Below are 14473 nucleotides of genomic sequence, written 5' to 3' on the forward strand. Positions count from 1 at the left end.
GTGCTGGCAAACACGGACTGCAGCAGGAGGAGGGGCTGTGTGCACTGTGCAGTCCTGGAGGACAGAGAGCTAGTTCATGCGGAGCAGGTGAGGGGCAGCATATGGAGCTTATATAGGAGGGGAGGGGGTTTATAGAGTGCAGGCGTATCTGGGCTGTGGGGTGGAATCTGGTGCGACAGTACAGATCTGTGAGAAGGGGGCATGTGGTGTATTCTGGGTACATGGGGGTGCAGGTCTGTGAGAAGGGGGCATGTGGTGTATTCTGGGGACATGAGGGTGCAGATCTGTGAGAAGGGGGCATGTGGTGTATTCTGGGTACATGGGGGTGCAGATCTGTGAGAAGGGGGCATGTGGTGTATTCTGGGTACATGGGGGTGCAGATCTGTGAGAAGGGGGCATGTGGTGTATTCTGGGTACATGGGGGTGCAGGTCTGTGAGAAGGGGGCATGTGGTGTATTCTGGGTACATGAGGGTGCAGGTCTGTGAGAAGGGGGCATGTGGTGTATTCTGGGTACATGGGGGTGCAGGTCTGTGAGAAGGGGGCATGTGGTGTATTCTGGGTACATGGGGGTGCAGATCTGTGAGAAGGGGGCATGTGGTGTATTCTGGGTACATGGGGGTGCAGATCTGTGAGAAGGGGGCATGTGGTGTATTCTGGGGACATGAGGGTGCAGGTCTGTGAGAAGGGGGCATGTGGTGTATTCTGGGTACATGGGGGTGCAGGTCTGTGAGAAGGGGGCATGTGGTGTATTCTGGGTACATGGGGGTGCAGATCTGTGAGAAGAGGGCATGTGGTGTATTCTGGGGACATGAGGGTGCAGATCTGTGAGAAGGGGGCATGTGGTGTATTCTGGGGACATGAGGGTGCAGATCTGTGAGAAGGGGGCATGTGGTGTATTCTGGGTACATGGGGGTGCAGGTCTGTGAGAAGGGGGCATGTGGTGTATTCTGGGTACATGGGGGTGCAGGTCTGTGAGAAGGGGGCATGTGGTGTATTCTGGGTACATGAGGGTGCAGATCTGTGAGAAGGGGGCATGTGGTGTATTCTGGGTACATGAGGGTGCAGATCTGTGAGAAGGGGGCATGTGGTGTATTCTGGGTACATGGGGGTGCAGATCTGTGAGGGGGGCATGTTGTGTATTCTGGAGACATGGGGGTGCAGATCTGTGAGAAGGGGCATGTGGTGTATTCTGGGTACATGGGCGGGTGCAGATCTGTGAGATGGGGGCATGTGGTGTATTCTGGGTACATGAGGGTGAAGGTCTGTGAGAAGGGGGCATGTGGTGTAATCTGGGTACATGTGGGGTGCAGATCTGTGAGAGGGAGGCATGTGGTGTATTCTGGGTACATAGGGGGTGCAGATCTGCTGAGAAGGGGGGCTATGTGGTGATATTCTGGGTACATGGGGGTGCAGATCTGTGAGGGGGGCATGTGGTGTATTCTGGAGACATGGGGGGGGCAGATCTGTGAGGGGGGGCATGTGGTGTATTCTGGAGACATGGGGGGGCAGATCTGTGAGGGGGGCATGTGGTGTATTCTGGAGACATGGGGGGGCAGATCTGTGAGGGGGGGCATGTGGTGTATTCTGGAGACATGGGGGTGCAGATCTGTGAGAAGGGGGCATGTGGTGTATTCTGGGTACATGGGGGTGCAGATCTGTGAGAAGGGGGCATGTGGTGTATTCTGGGTACATGGGGGTGCAGATCTGTGAGAAGGGGGCATGTGGTGTATTCTGGGTACATGGGGGTGCAGATCTGTGAAGGGGGCATGTGGTGTATTCTGGGTAGGGATCGACCGATTATCGGTTTGGCCGATATTATCGGCCGATATTGAGGATTTTGAACGTTATCGGTATCGGCATCTATTTTGCCGATATACCGATAACGTATTGGGAACACAGAACGCGCTGCTCTCAGCGCGTTCTGTGTTCCCTCCGCAGCACAGGGGAGAAGGAAGCAGAGTCTCCTCCCCCTGTGATGCTGCTGCCGCTGCCTCCAATGACAGGACGGAAGACAAGAGGAGGGGAGGGGCTGTGGCCGCTGCGCCACCAATGAAGATGAGTCTTTCATTAATTCAAATACAGGAGGCGGGAGCTGGCTGCAGAATCACATAGCCGGCTCCCGACCTCTATCAGCGGCAGCTGCGGTCCGCGGTAGTTAACCTCTTAGGTGCCGCGGATCGCAGCTACCGCTCATAGAGGTCGGGAGCCGGCTATGTGATTCTGCAGCCAGCTCCCGCCTCCTGTATGTGAAAGAGAGGTATCTTCATTGGTGGCGCAGTGCGCCCCCCCCCCTCAAGCAGTGCGCCCCCCACCCCAATAGTAAAAACATTGGTGGCGCAGTGCGCCCCCCCCCTCAAGCCCCCTAGTATTAGTCATTGGTGGCGCAGTGCGCCCCCCACCCCCATCCCAATAGTAAAAACATTGGTGGCGCAGTGCGCCCCCCCCCCCCAGTTCTAATCATTGGTGGCAGTGGCCACAGGATCCCCTCTCCCCTGCTCCTCCGATCGGAGCCCCAGCAGTGTAAGCCTGGGGCTCCGATCGGTTACCATGGCAGCCAGGACGCTATTGAAGCCCTGGCTGCCATGATAAGCTCCATGCTGCTGTGTGCACAGAGCACAGGGCAGCAGGGAGAGTGTGAGATCCTATTCACTCTGATAGAGATCTATCAGGGTGAATGGGACAAGGGTTCTAGTCCCTAAGGGGGCTAAAAGTTAGTAAAAAAAAAAAAAACACAAAAATATTAAGTATAAATGAAAAAGATTTACAAAAAAAATAAAATAATAATACACGTTAACAATAAACATTAATTTTCAGCAGATTTGTGTAGGAATTTTTTTTTTTCCTCAAAAATAAAAATACCCAGAATATCGGTATAAATTATCGGCTATCGGCCTGAAAGTTGACAAATTATCGGTATCGGTATCGGCCCTAAAAAATCAATATCGGTCGATCCCTAATTCTGGGTACATGAGGGTGCAGGTCTGTGAGAAGGGGGCATGTGGTGTATTCTGGGTACATGGGGGTGCAGGTCTGTGAGAAGGGGGCATGTGGTGTATTCTGGGTACATGGGGGTGCAGGTCTGTGAGAAGGGGGCATGTGGTGTATTCTGGGTACATGGGGGTGCAGGTCTGTGAGAAGGGGGCATGTGGTGTATTCTGGGTACATGAGGGTGCAGGTCTGTGAGAAGGGGGCATGTGGTGTATTCTGGGTACATGAGGGTGCAGATCTGTGAGAAGGGGGCATGTGGTGTATTCTGGGTACATGAGGGTGCAGATCTGTGAGAAGGGGGCATGTGGTGTATTCTGGGTACATGGGGGTGCAGATCTGTGAGAAGGGGGCATGTGGTGTATTCTGGGTACATGGGGGTGCAGGTCTGTGAGAAGGGGGCATGTGGTGTATTCTGGGTACATGAGGGTGCAGATCTGTGAGAAGGGGGCATGTGGTGTATTCTGGGTACATGGGGGTGCAGGTCTGTGAGAAGGGGGCATGTGGTGTATTCTGGGTACATGAGGGTGCAGGTCTGTGAGAAGGGGGCATGTGGTGTATTCTGGGTACATGAGGGTGCAGATCTGTGAGAAGGGGGCATGTGGTGTATTCTGGGTACATGAGGGTGCAGGTCTGTGAGAAGGGGGCATGTGGTGTATTCTGGGTACATGGGGGTGCAGATCTGTGAGAAGGGGGCATGTGGTGATAATAGCTCAGCTAACAGCAGTTGAGTTCCAGCGCTGACAGTAGCTCCTCACCGAGATCCCCTCTCTATAACCACCTCACCTCCTCAATATAAAGGGGCTACTTTTATACAAAGTAAATGTTTTGTACACATCAACCTGTTTATATGTTAATTTCAACACCAAGAAAAAAACCACACGCTACTGTTACAGGTGGGGTACTTTCACACTTGCGTTAAACTTTTCCGGTATTGAGTTCCATCCTAGGGGCTCAATACCGGAAACAAACTCAGTTTTATCCTAATGCATTCTGAATGGAGAGCAATCCGTTCAGGATGCATCTAGATGTCTTCAGTGCAGTCACTGTACGGTTTTTGTACGGAGAAAATACTGCTGCATAGGCCCCAATGTTTTGCACTCGCGCGGAAAAATCGCGCATGTTCCCGCAACGTACCCGCACCTTTTCCCGCAACGCCCATCTGAAAGAGGCCTTACTCCGCGGGCACCACTGTCTGGACCTGATTCTTAGGTTCCGGGACCACTGGTATGTTTTATCCCGTGATGGGATTTGTAGTGCTGCTTACTACTTTGTATCATTCATTCGAGTCCAGGCAGCGCCTCCAAAGATCCTGAATTATTTTTAAAGTCTCCACTTTGCCTGCAGATTGCCTTTCAGCAAACACAGAGGACCACGGCTGCAGCCCAGGACAACCGCCTGCTGGTCGGGATACCAAATAACCAACCAAACGATCTACAGTTGTTGTGACATGAAACAACCGATACCGCACATGTTGCGCCCTATACTCCCAATTTTATTTTCACCACTCACATTGGGGAGAGCTATGGGAAGTGGGTAGAGGTGGCAACCTGTTGTGCTGAGGGTGGGGGGGGTGCACAGAGATGACGATCTGTGTGCTGGGCAGGGTTGCCAATGGTCCAGAAATTTCTGGACAGTCCGTAAAAACAGGTGACTTTTTTTCCCGTGTCCGTGAAAAAAATTGATGTGTAATTTTCATCATTTTACAGCTCAAAGTAAATATTAGTAATGAGTTCTTATCAGTACATTGAGCTTTAGATATGTATTACTTATAATTAGGGTTGCAGCTATCGACTATTTTTGGAATCGAGTATTCTATCGATTAATCCAACGATTAATAGAGTACTCTAATAACAAAAAACTAATTAAAAGAACATTTTTCTTTATAAAAATAGTGCCCCTCAGTGCCATCAGCTGCCCCCTCAGTGCCACCATCTCCCCCTCTTAGCCCTAGTCTCCTAGCTTATGTGCACTATGACCTGACCATGTGTCAGGGTACAGTGCAGCGCTGTACCATGCAGGGGTACTTGTCCTGATGTCTGCTAGAGTGGAGTGGCATGAGTAGCGGCCCTAGGACTTTTTAGTGGAATCTGTAAAGCCAGGGGGCCGTCAGTTGTAATATATTTATGGGGTATAGAAACTACACCGTCTGGAATAGGGGGTGTTGCTGTGAATTAGCTCAAGGCAGTTACAAGGAATTGTATGGCATGTATGTCTGGATTGTGGATCCTGGGTGTGGGCTTCATGTGGTGGTCTGGGGTTTAATGCCTCATCTTAAATGTTCTACTTATGTGGCTGTGTGGTGACATGTTTGTGTTTTTGCACCCCATAGCTGAATGGCACAGGAGAGGGGTGTCCAGTCACTAAAGCCAGGGGAGAGGAGCGCTCCAGCGCCGGCTCCTGTACAGACGGAGAGGAGCGCTCCAGCGCCGGCTCCTGTACAGACGGAGAGGAGCGCTCCAGCGCCGGCTCCTGTACAGACGGAGAGGAGCGCTCCAGCGCCGGCTCCTGTACAGACGGAGAGGAGCGCTCCAGCGCCAGCTCCTGTACAGACGGAGAGGAGCGCTCCAGCGCCGGCTCCTGTACAGGGCCAACAAACAAAAAAATTGTCTAAATAATGAATAACCCCACCTTTTAACACTATCTTCAACGACCCAATGTAAAAATGTAGAAAAGGATTCAAAATAAAAACATAACAAAAAACCCAAAGGTAAACACTTGTCAAAATAATAAGAACTGTCAAAATAAAAACCTAATGAATTAAAACTATCTGGATGACCAGGAAGGAGTCGGAAAGCTGATTTAATATCGGCCTTTGCCATCAAACAACCTTTACCAAAAGAATTCAATAAATTAATAGCATCATCAAATAAACAGTACTCCATTGAAACTACATTTTTGTCTAATTCATCTTTGAGAGAATAGTCTTTAGGAAAAGAAAGATGATAAATCAGGCAAAAATCATTTTGAATATTTTTTTTTGTACCAAACCCACCGAAAATTCTGAAAAGGCAGAGAACTAAAAGGACCCATCACCCTACCTTCAACTATTTCCTTATTAGTTTTTTTCTCTAACCACTGATGGATTCTTCCTCACTGATAACAAATGAAAAAAATAAACACCCAGAACCAGAAAATTTGGGGATATAAAAGCCCAAACGAAACCCCTGACACTGCCGGGATCACATAGCATTATATTGATTTATGATGCTATGTAACCCTTACAGTTCTGGAATGTATTGGATAACACTGACAGCATTATATCAGTGTTAGAGATCTGGAATGTATTGTGTAACACTGATATAATGCTGTCAGTGTTATCCAATACATTCCAGATCTCTAAGGGTTACATAGCATCATAAATCAATATAATGCTATGCAACCCCGGCAATGCTGGGAGGTCAGGCCGGGAGCTGCTCTGCGGACTCACAGCTTGACAAACGCTTGTCTGCAAGGGGCCTAAGCCTCTAGCCACGGTAACATTTTCCAGCTTCACTGGGTCCGTGCTTTTTGAAATATCTCAATTCTGGGGAATTGACTGCCTAATTTGGTTTGCTGTCTTGAAGCAACAAAACAAAGGATAAGGACCTGCACAAAAAAAACATTCATGCCTGTATCTCCAATTATTCAGGAACCTACAATTAGTCTCATTGAAAGCAAAACATACCGGTAATCCTTTCTTTATACAGTCCTGATCAAAAGTTTAAGACCACTTGAAAAATGGCAAGAAATTATATTTAGCATGGCTGGATCTTAACAAGGTTCCAAGTAGAGCTTCACCATGCAACAAGAAGAAATGGGAGTGAGACAAAACATTTTTTGAGCATTCAATTTAATGAAAACAACGAATAAACTGAAACAGGCTGTTTTTCAGCTGATCAAAAGTTTAGGACCACACCTCCAAAAAAAAACTAAACCCCCCCCAAAACAGAAATCCAACTTCCAAACTATGCTGGTAAGAGCAGCCATCGCGCCCCAATTCCCCCGCCATCCTCACACAGAACATGTACAGCACTGGTCCTTAAGTCACTTCCAGGGTGGGTCCCCTACAGGTAAAAAGCTAAGAAATTGAAGGTAAATTTTAGATTTTTTCATAAATAAAGGTGAAATATATTGACTCAAATTTATGACTGTCATGAAGTACAATGTGTCACGAGAAAACAGTCTCATAATGGCTTGGATAAGTGAAAGTGTTCCAAAGTTATTACCACATAGAGTGACACATGTCAGATCTGCAAAAATTAGCCTGGGCAGGAGGGTGACAACTGGCCCAGGGTAGAAGGGGTTAGGCATCCGTTATGCTTATTTATACACATTTGGCATGTTTTGCCATGGGGCCCTATGAGTTCTGTGTTAACTTCTATCTTTTGTATCTCTTTTCCTTAGGTTAGTGATGTCTCAGAGAAAAGATCCATGTCAGAAAGAGGCATGTGCAATCCAGAAATGCCTGCAGTGTACGCCGTAATAAGAATCGATACATTCTACCGCTTACTATTCAGTGCAATATTGTAATGTTCACATTTGTTTTATGTCCACAGTAAACCATTATAGAGAGAGCAATTGTGCACAAGAGATTCAAGCAATGCGTATCTGTTGTTCTAAGCTGACAACACCTCAATCAATCTGCTGCTCGGGTTTCCATGACCAGCCGGTTGCTAAAGGAAATCTGCAAGGCTTGTCGAGTGTGGAAAGCAACAAAACGGCATTCACGAAAAGTTAGTGCTCTCTTCAGGCTGAAAGTTGCTGATGGTGACACAGCCATCCTAAAAGGGAAAAAAAGGAAGAACTGAAAACTGTCATTTTCAAATGGAAGTAATTTTTGTCATTTAAGCAAATTGTTATTGATAAGTGAATGAAGAACTTATTTTATGTGTTCTAACCATCACATTCACAGCTCCCTAAATTAGATTTTTATGTCCGTTGTATCTATAGGGCTTTATGAATTACCTAACAGGTGGAAAAAGTGTTCTGTCAAGCTGTAAGTGCAACTGGTAAAAAGTTTTTACCTTACTTTACAGTACTATACTAAGAGGTGTGGGTTTCAGCATGGAGCTTGGCGCTTTTTCCATCTTAAAGGTTCTTCCTATATGTTTTTTTTTTTTTCCTTCCCCCTTTTATACTTTATTATACATTTTTAAGAACACATTACAAAGAAAAATAAAAAGAGCACAAATAACCACATAAAACTGTGGGGGTGAGGTTGTACCGAAGAAGAAAAAAAAAAGGGGTGGTGGCCTACCATATAGACCATACTTTTGACCAGACATCTAATTTATTTCTTGTTGAATAAATAATTCTCTCATAAACCTTCACTTTATTCACTAAATTAATCCAGTTATTTATACGGGGGGTTCTCTAGCCATCCACACCCGTGCAATAATCACACGGGCCAAGAGGAGCACTCTGGTAATGCACTCAGGAATTTGGTTAAGGCACACGGAACCTCCCAAATTATTAAGAACTGCAACCTGTGGATCAAAGGGGAGTACAATGCCAATCCTACCTCTGATGGTTTCGTATACCCCCTGCCAAAATTCCAGAACGTATTTACAAGACCAGCATAGATGCAGAAAGTCAGTGACTTCCCGTCTCAAGACCACTCAAATGACCTACAGAGCTTAGACTTAGGGACTGACTCCCTTCCTATACAACGTAGCCTTGGTCTCCTATGGGATCTAAAATCAGATACATTTACCTTCCAAGTCAGCCAGGAAGAGAAGCCCTTTACCCGTAGAGGTGTCCTATCTGCCATAAACAGTCTTTATGATCCCTTACGATTCACTGCCCCCGTTACAATCCAGGGCAAATCACTACTTAGAGACTTAACTCAGGAGACATTGGATTGGGATCACCCAATTTCCCCTGAAAAAAAGAAACATATGGATAGAGTGGAGAAACACCCTAAAGACTTTATCTAGCCTCCATGTTCCACGTTCTTACGCTCCTGTGCCATCCACAGAAGTAAAACACAAAGATTTTACGTATTCTCTGACGCGTCCGTCAAAGCAATTGCCGCTGTAGCTTATCTTAAAACTGTAGACAACAAAGGTCAGTGCCACACAGGGTTTGTCATGGACAAAGCAAAACTCGCACCACTTCTCGAACATACAATACCCAGGCTAGAACTCTGTGCCGCTGTACTAGCCGTTGAACTAGCTGAATTAATTACATCAGAGATAAACCTAGAGATTCGAGATACTGAGTTTTATACAGACAGTAAAGTGGTCCTGGGCTACATTTACAACCAAACTAGGCATTTTTACGTTAACTACCAAGTGTTAAGAATCAGGAGGTCCACTTTCCCAAAACAATGGCACTTTGTACCTACTGACCATAACCCAGCAGACTTTGCAACCAGGTCAGTCTTAAGGACACAGTTTGGTTCACGGGTCCTGCTTTTCTATACAACTCAGAACATTCTTCTGCCTGTGACTCATATGAGCTGTTAGATGCAGATTCTGACAAAGAAATCCGCCCCCAGGTATCTGTGCTACTTACTGTAAATTCGTACAATCAGCTCGGTAGCCACCGTTTTATCAGGTTTTCCAACTGGAAGTCACTTGTGCGAGCTATCACCTGCTTAGCACACGTAGCCCGTTCTATCAAGCATGCCCCATTTGTTATGGAATGTAACTGCAAAGGTTGGCACCATTGCAAGAATTGATACTCAGTAAGTGAGCTAGAACGATCGAAAAATCGAATTATTTGTTCCATGCAAAGAGAGACATTCGCTAAGGAACTCTACTGCATCAACAACAAAAAAACTGTGTCAAAAGACAGTGTGTTAGTGAATGCTCCTTCCGGAGAGTTTGGCACCAAAGATCTCTACAAACGCCAATGGAGACAAGTGCAAGGCCTTGCCGATACTTTCTGGAATAGGTGGAAGAAGCAATATCTTCCTACCTTACAGACAAGAACCAAATGACACACAGTTAAGCCCAACCTGAAACTGTCACTGTGTCACGGATGGTGTTGCAGGAAACAATAAGTAACAAATAAAGATCCGACTGACTTGATCCCAAACTAAGGAACAAAATGGTGAGCCCTATTAATGCCCTAGAGCTCTCCCTCACTACTCAGCCCATGCAAAGATCTCAATGATAGAAAGTTGCATGTCCTCGTACCTTAGACTGAGTGACACCTGCAAACCCTATAATAGTGAGGGGACACGACCACCGGCTCCCTGCACTCAATACGGAGGGAGTCAGGGTCACCTAGGATCAAGGCAACAGGAAAACACAAATACAGAAATAGACTTATCTTGAGGAACCAGCAGTAGCAACTTCAAGCAGTGAACCCAATGCAGGAAGTAATATAAACCGCAAAGTGAAGCAGTATGGGAGGAGATATATAGGGAGGCAATCACTGCTAATAGATGATAGCTGGGAGAGGGAGAAGAGATGTCAAAACAAAAGAACATCATGCAGGAGGTACTGAAGAACCTCTATCAGAACTTCTCAGAGATCTGGCGGTGACACACCGCCAGTTCTGTGAGAAGGTCTGTTAGACGTTCTTCTCTACCTCTTGCATGAGGTTCTTTGTTTTGGTTTCACTTTGTCATCTCCTTTCCTTCTCCCAGCTGTCACCTATTTACACTAATTGTCTCCCTTTATATTCCCTCCCATACTGCCTCACTTTGCGGTTTATACTTCTTCCTGGATGAGTTGCTCACTGCTGGAGGCTGCTACTGCTGATTCCTCAGTCCTTTTCCTTTATTTGTGTTTCCTTGCTGGCTTGATTCTAGGTGACCCTGACTCCGTCCGTATTAAGTGCAGGGAGCCGGTGGTCGTGTCCCCTCACTATTATAGGGTTTTCAGGTGTCACACAGTATAAGGTACGTGGGCATGCAATCGTCTACCATAAAGACCTTTGCATGGGCATAGCAGTCAGGGAGAGCTCTAGGGGTTTTATAGGGCTCACCCATATGCTCCTTAGTTTGTGATCAAGCCAGTCGGATGTTTATTTATAAGTTCCAGCTTTCTGCAACACCATCCGTGACATTATAAACTGCCATAACCGTCTTAAGCATGGATCCGGTTTCAGCCTTGATTGACCGCATGCAAGGTCTTTCGCTGGAGGTAGCAGATCTCCGTAAAACTGTGTCTCAGTTTCAGGTGACTGGTTCTGCTGGCGTTCATGGAGTTTGTTCCGAGCCTAAGATCTCGCCTTCGGATACGTTCTCCGTGGGTAGTGAGAATTTTGTTCGCTTTAGAGAGGCTTGCAAACTCCATTTTCGCCTACTTCCCCATTCTTCTGGTGATGAGGAGTAGAGAGTGGGGATCATCATCTCGCTGCTCAGGGATAACGCTCAGTCTTGGGCCTTTTCACTGCCGGTGGGGGCACGGCCCCTCCGATCAGTGGATGAATTTTTTGTAGCCCTGGGGCAGATATATGATGACCCGGATCGTATTGCTCTGGCTGAATCTAAACTGCGTCTTTTATGCCAGGGTAAACAGTCCGCAGAGATATATTGTTCAGAATTTCGGAGATGGGCAGCTGATACTGGTTGGAATGATGCTGCACTCCGAAGTCAATTTTGCCATGGTCTTTCGGAGAGATTGAAAGATGCATTTGCTTTTCATGAGAGACCAGCCTCGTTAGAATCTGCCATGTGTCTAACTGTTCGTATTGACAGGCGTCTTAGAGAGAGAGAGGAGACTACTCCTTCCCGTCATATTCAGTCCAAGGACAGTGGGGCTGTCTCATTCAGTGCGCAGGGGTCTCAGTCTCTCTCAATCCCCTCTGAGGAGGAGGCCATGCAGCTGGGTTTGCTTGCCTCTGATAGTAGAGGATTCAGCTCTCAGAGGAAGGTTTGTTTCTGTTGTGGGGGTATAAATCATTTGGCTAATGTTTGCCCCTCTAGGAGATTCATGGAGTTTTCTGAGGGTAATAAAAGAAAAAAAAAAAACTCTAAAAACTATCCATTTGCTACTATTGGCAAGGTTGATGCGGAAATTGAAGGTTTGCCGTTTGCTTGTAGTTCCCGTTTTCTCCTATCTGCCAGGGTGGCGCTAGACAGCAAGAACATTGTGAGATTTTTGTAGATAATGGAGCAGCTGTCAATCTCATTGATAATCAATTTGCTATAACTCATGGTTTCCAGGTATGCACTTTGGAAAAGGATATACCTGTTTTTGCTATCGATTCCGCTCCACTTTCTCAAAGATCGTTAAAGGGCACAGTTCACAATATCCGTTTGACTGTGGATGACGCTCATGTTGAGGATATGTCATGTTTTGTCTTAAGCGGATTACCTACTCCTCTAGTGTTGGGGCTACCCTGGCTCACTAAACATAACCCCACCATTGATTGGCAAGCAAGGCAAATAAATGGTTAGAGTAAGTTTTGCAGAGAGAATTGCCTCACGGCATCTCTTTCAGAGGTTTCTACCAAGACTGTGCCATCTTTTCTCTCTGAATTTTCGGATGTGTTTTCCGAGAGTGGTGTCCAGGAGTTGCCTGAACTAATCCTACTGTTATCTGTTGAGAACTCTAATAGTGACATCGGCTGATGTCAAGCGGGGAGTGTACTGTCTTCTCTTCACCTACTATTGCATAGTTTGTAAATGTGTGTGTTCATATGTGTGCCTTCAGCACCATCTAGTGACCTTTAGCTGTAAGTGCATCTTCTGCCTTGTTAAACTATGCATATTCATTAGGTCACCTGACTTCCTGCTCACAATGCTTTCTGGGAAAGAGACAGGCACCTTCTTCCTTTTTCCCTTCACCTCATGGAAGGAGCAGCTGCACTTTGTGTGTCTCTTACTAAAGCATCGTCGGTAAGGGATTAATGTTTTTCTATAGGTTTTGTGTACATTGTGCTGTATATTCAGTTCTTGTGTGTTCATTTTCTTATAGTTTACCTTATCTACTGCCGGTTAATAAAAACCACAGACTACAGAAACAAGTCTCATCTTATTAACTAGTAGAATGGTGATATCTGCCTGTTGAACTGCATACAGACCCCGGGGGTACATGTGAGAACAGGACAGACTTTGTTCTCATATATAAGTCGCAGCTTGGATGGGAAAATAATTGATATTTGATAACTGCCTGGAGCAGTCTCTTCTTCACGGCAGAGTAGCTACGTCTTTTATCCGCTGTAGCTTTAGAGTAGTCGGGGAATATAGAGATTTTACTTCCATTATATCATAGATCATACTTTTCCCGAGATCTCTGCAACATCATGTCATGGTCTCTTATAGGAGGATGACCTCCGGAAAGTCTTTTTCCCCCGCAAATTCGATGGGCCCTCTCCACACTCAAAAGAGATGAAAAGTTATTCTTCCCCAGATTTTCGGGAATCTAAGCCTGTAAAAAGGAAACAGCATCGTTCTGCTCCACACCTTCAAGAAATAATATAATACGAATATTACAACTAGAGAATATTACAACTCCAAAATTCTATTTGGCCGGTTCGCCGAATTTTTGATCAGAATTTATTTGTGGCAAATCGCATTAAAACTGATATTTCCTGGCTGCAGAGAGCCTTTATAGTGGCATGGAACACTGTGCCTTGCAGTAACACGCATAGGGAGTCTGCTGTGGTACAATACTGTGAGTATGACATGCAGATGACAGGCGTCGCTCTTAGAATCACTGCAGACTTCACTTATTTGGGCAGTTACGGGGACAAAACTGACCAAATAACTCAAGTGTGAACTTAGCCTTACAGGTTAATGTTAGCGTCAAAAAGAAGCACACTCCTTTTACACCGTCGGCAGCTGATTCCACATAGATGTCTACAGAACCTGTTCTATTAAACGCTTATACAAGTAGAGCCCCCCCGACAGAGTGGAGAGGGTGTCAGCAGTAAGTTTGTGTTGATGTCACAGATTATTTTGCCCTTCCTCTGATCCATCAGAACAATAACCCCCAAAAAACGCATCCTGTCTGTGGAGCATCCGCCTTCACTCGGTCAGCCTTTGGTCAGTAATCCATCAGTATTGCTAAAGCCCAAAAAAACAGAGTGGATCCAAAACAGAGATGACACATGAATGGAATATTTGCATGTGATTTGTGTTTTGTACCCACTCCTGCTTTTGGCTACCAAGTCATAAGCCAATTCTGATGCAAAATAGGGACCATGTCATGCAGGCCTTACAGCTGTTATATAGTCAGGATCCGTTGTGCGTCTTATTTTTCCTTCCTTCTGACAGATCAGAAGAAGGGTTAAATAAATGATTATGTCAACCAGGCAAAATAGTGGCCCAGTCATGGAGTGGGGAGGGTGGGAACAGCATGAGAAGTCCACAGAGTGGCTCTATAACATAGTGGTGAGGTGGAAGCAGCATGAGGAGACCACAGAGTGGCCCAATAACAGTGTGGAGGTGGCAGCATCAGGAGGAGACCACAGAGTGGCACAATGACAGTGTGGAGATGGCAGCAGCATCAGGAGGAGGCCACGGGTGGCAGCATCAGGAGGCCACAGAGTAGCAAGGTGACATAGTGTTGAGGTGGCAGCAGCATCAGGAGACCACAGAGTGGC

General features: G+C 46.3%; 1 protein-coding gene across 1 annotated transcript; it reads left to right on the top strand.

The window, feature by feature from the left end:
- The first annotated feature begins 7 nt into the window (after positions 1–7).
- CMC4 (C-X9-C motif containing 4) lies at positions 8–8459 on the top strand. The gene is made up of 3 exons (XM_040405526.1): positions 8–87; positions 7373–7440; positions 7525–8459. The coding sequence occupies exons 1-3, from the start codon at positions 77–79 to the stop codon at positions 7704–7706; spliced, it is 261 nt and encodes an 86-aa protein (XP_040261460.1). The 5' UTR covers positions 8–76; the 3' UTR covers positions 7707–8459.
- Positions 8460–14473: the final 6014 nt, after the last annotated feature.

Source organism: Bufo bufo, chromosome 8 (genome assembly GCF_905171765.1).
Source record: "Bufo bufo chromosome 8, aBufBuf1.1, whole genome shotgun sequence".
Classification (NCBI taxonomy): domain Eukaryota; kingdom Metazoa; phylum Chordata; class Amphibia; order Anura; family Bufonidae; genus Bufo; species Bufo bufo.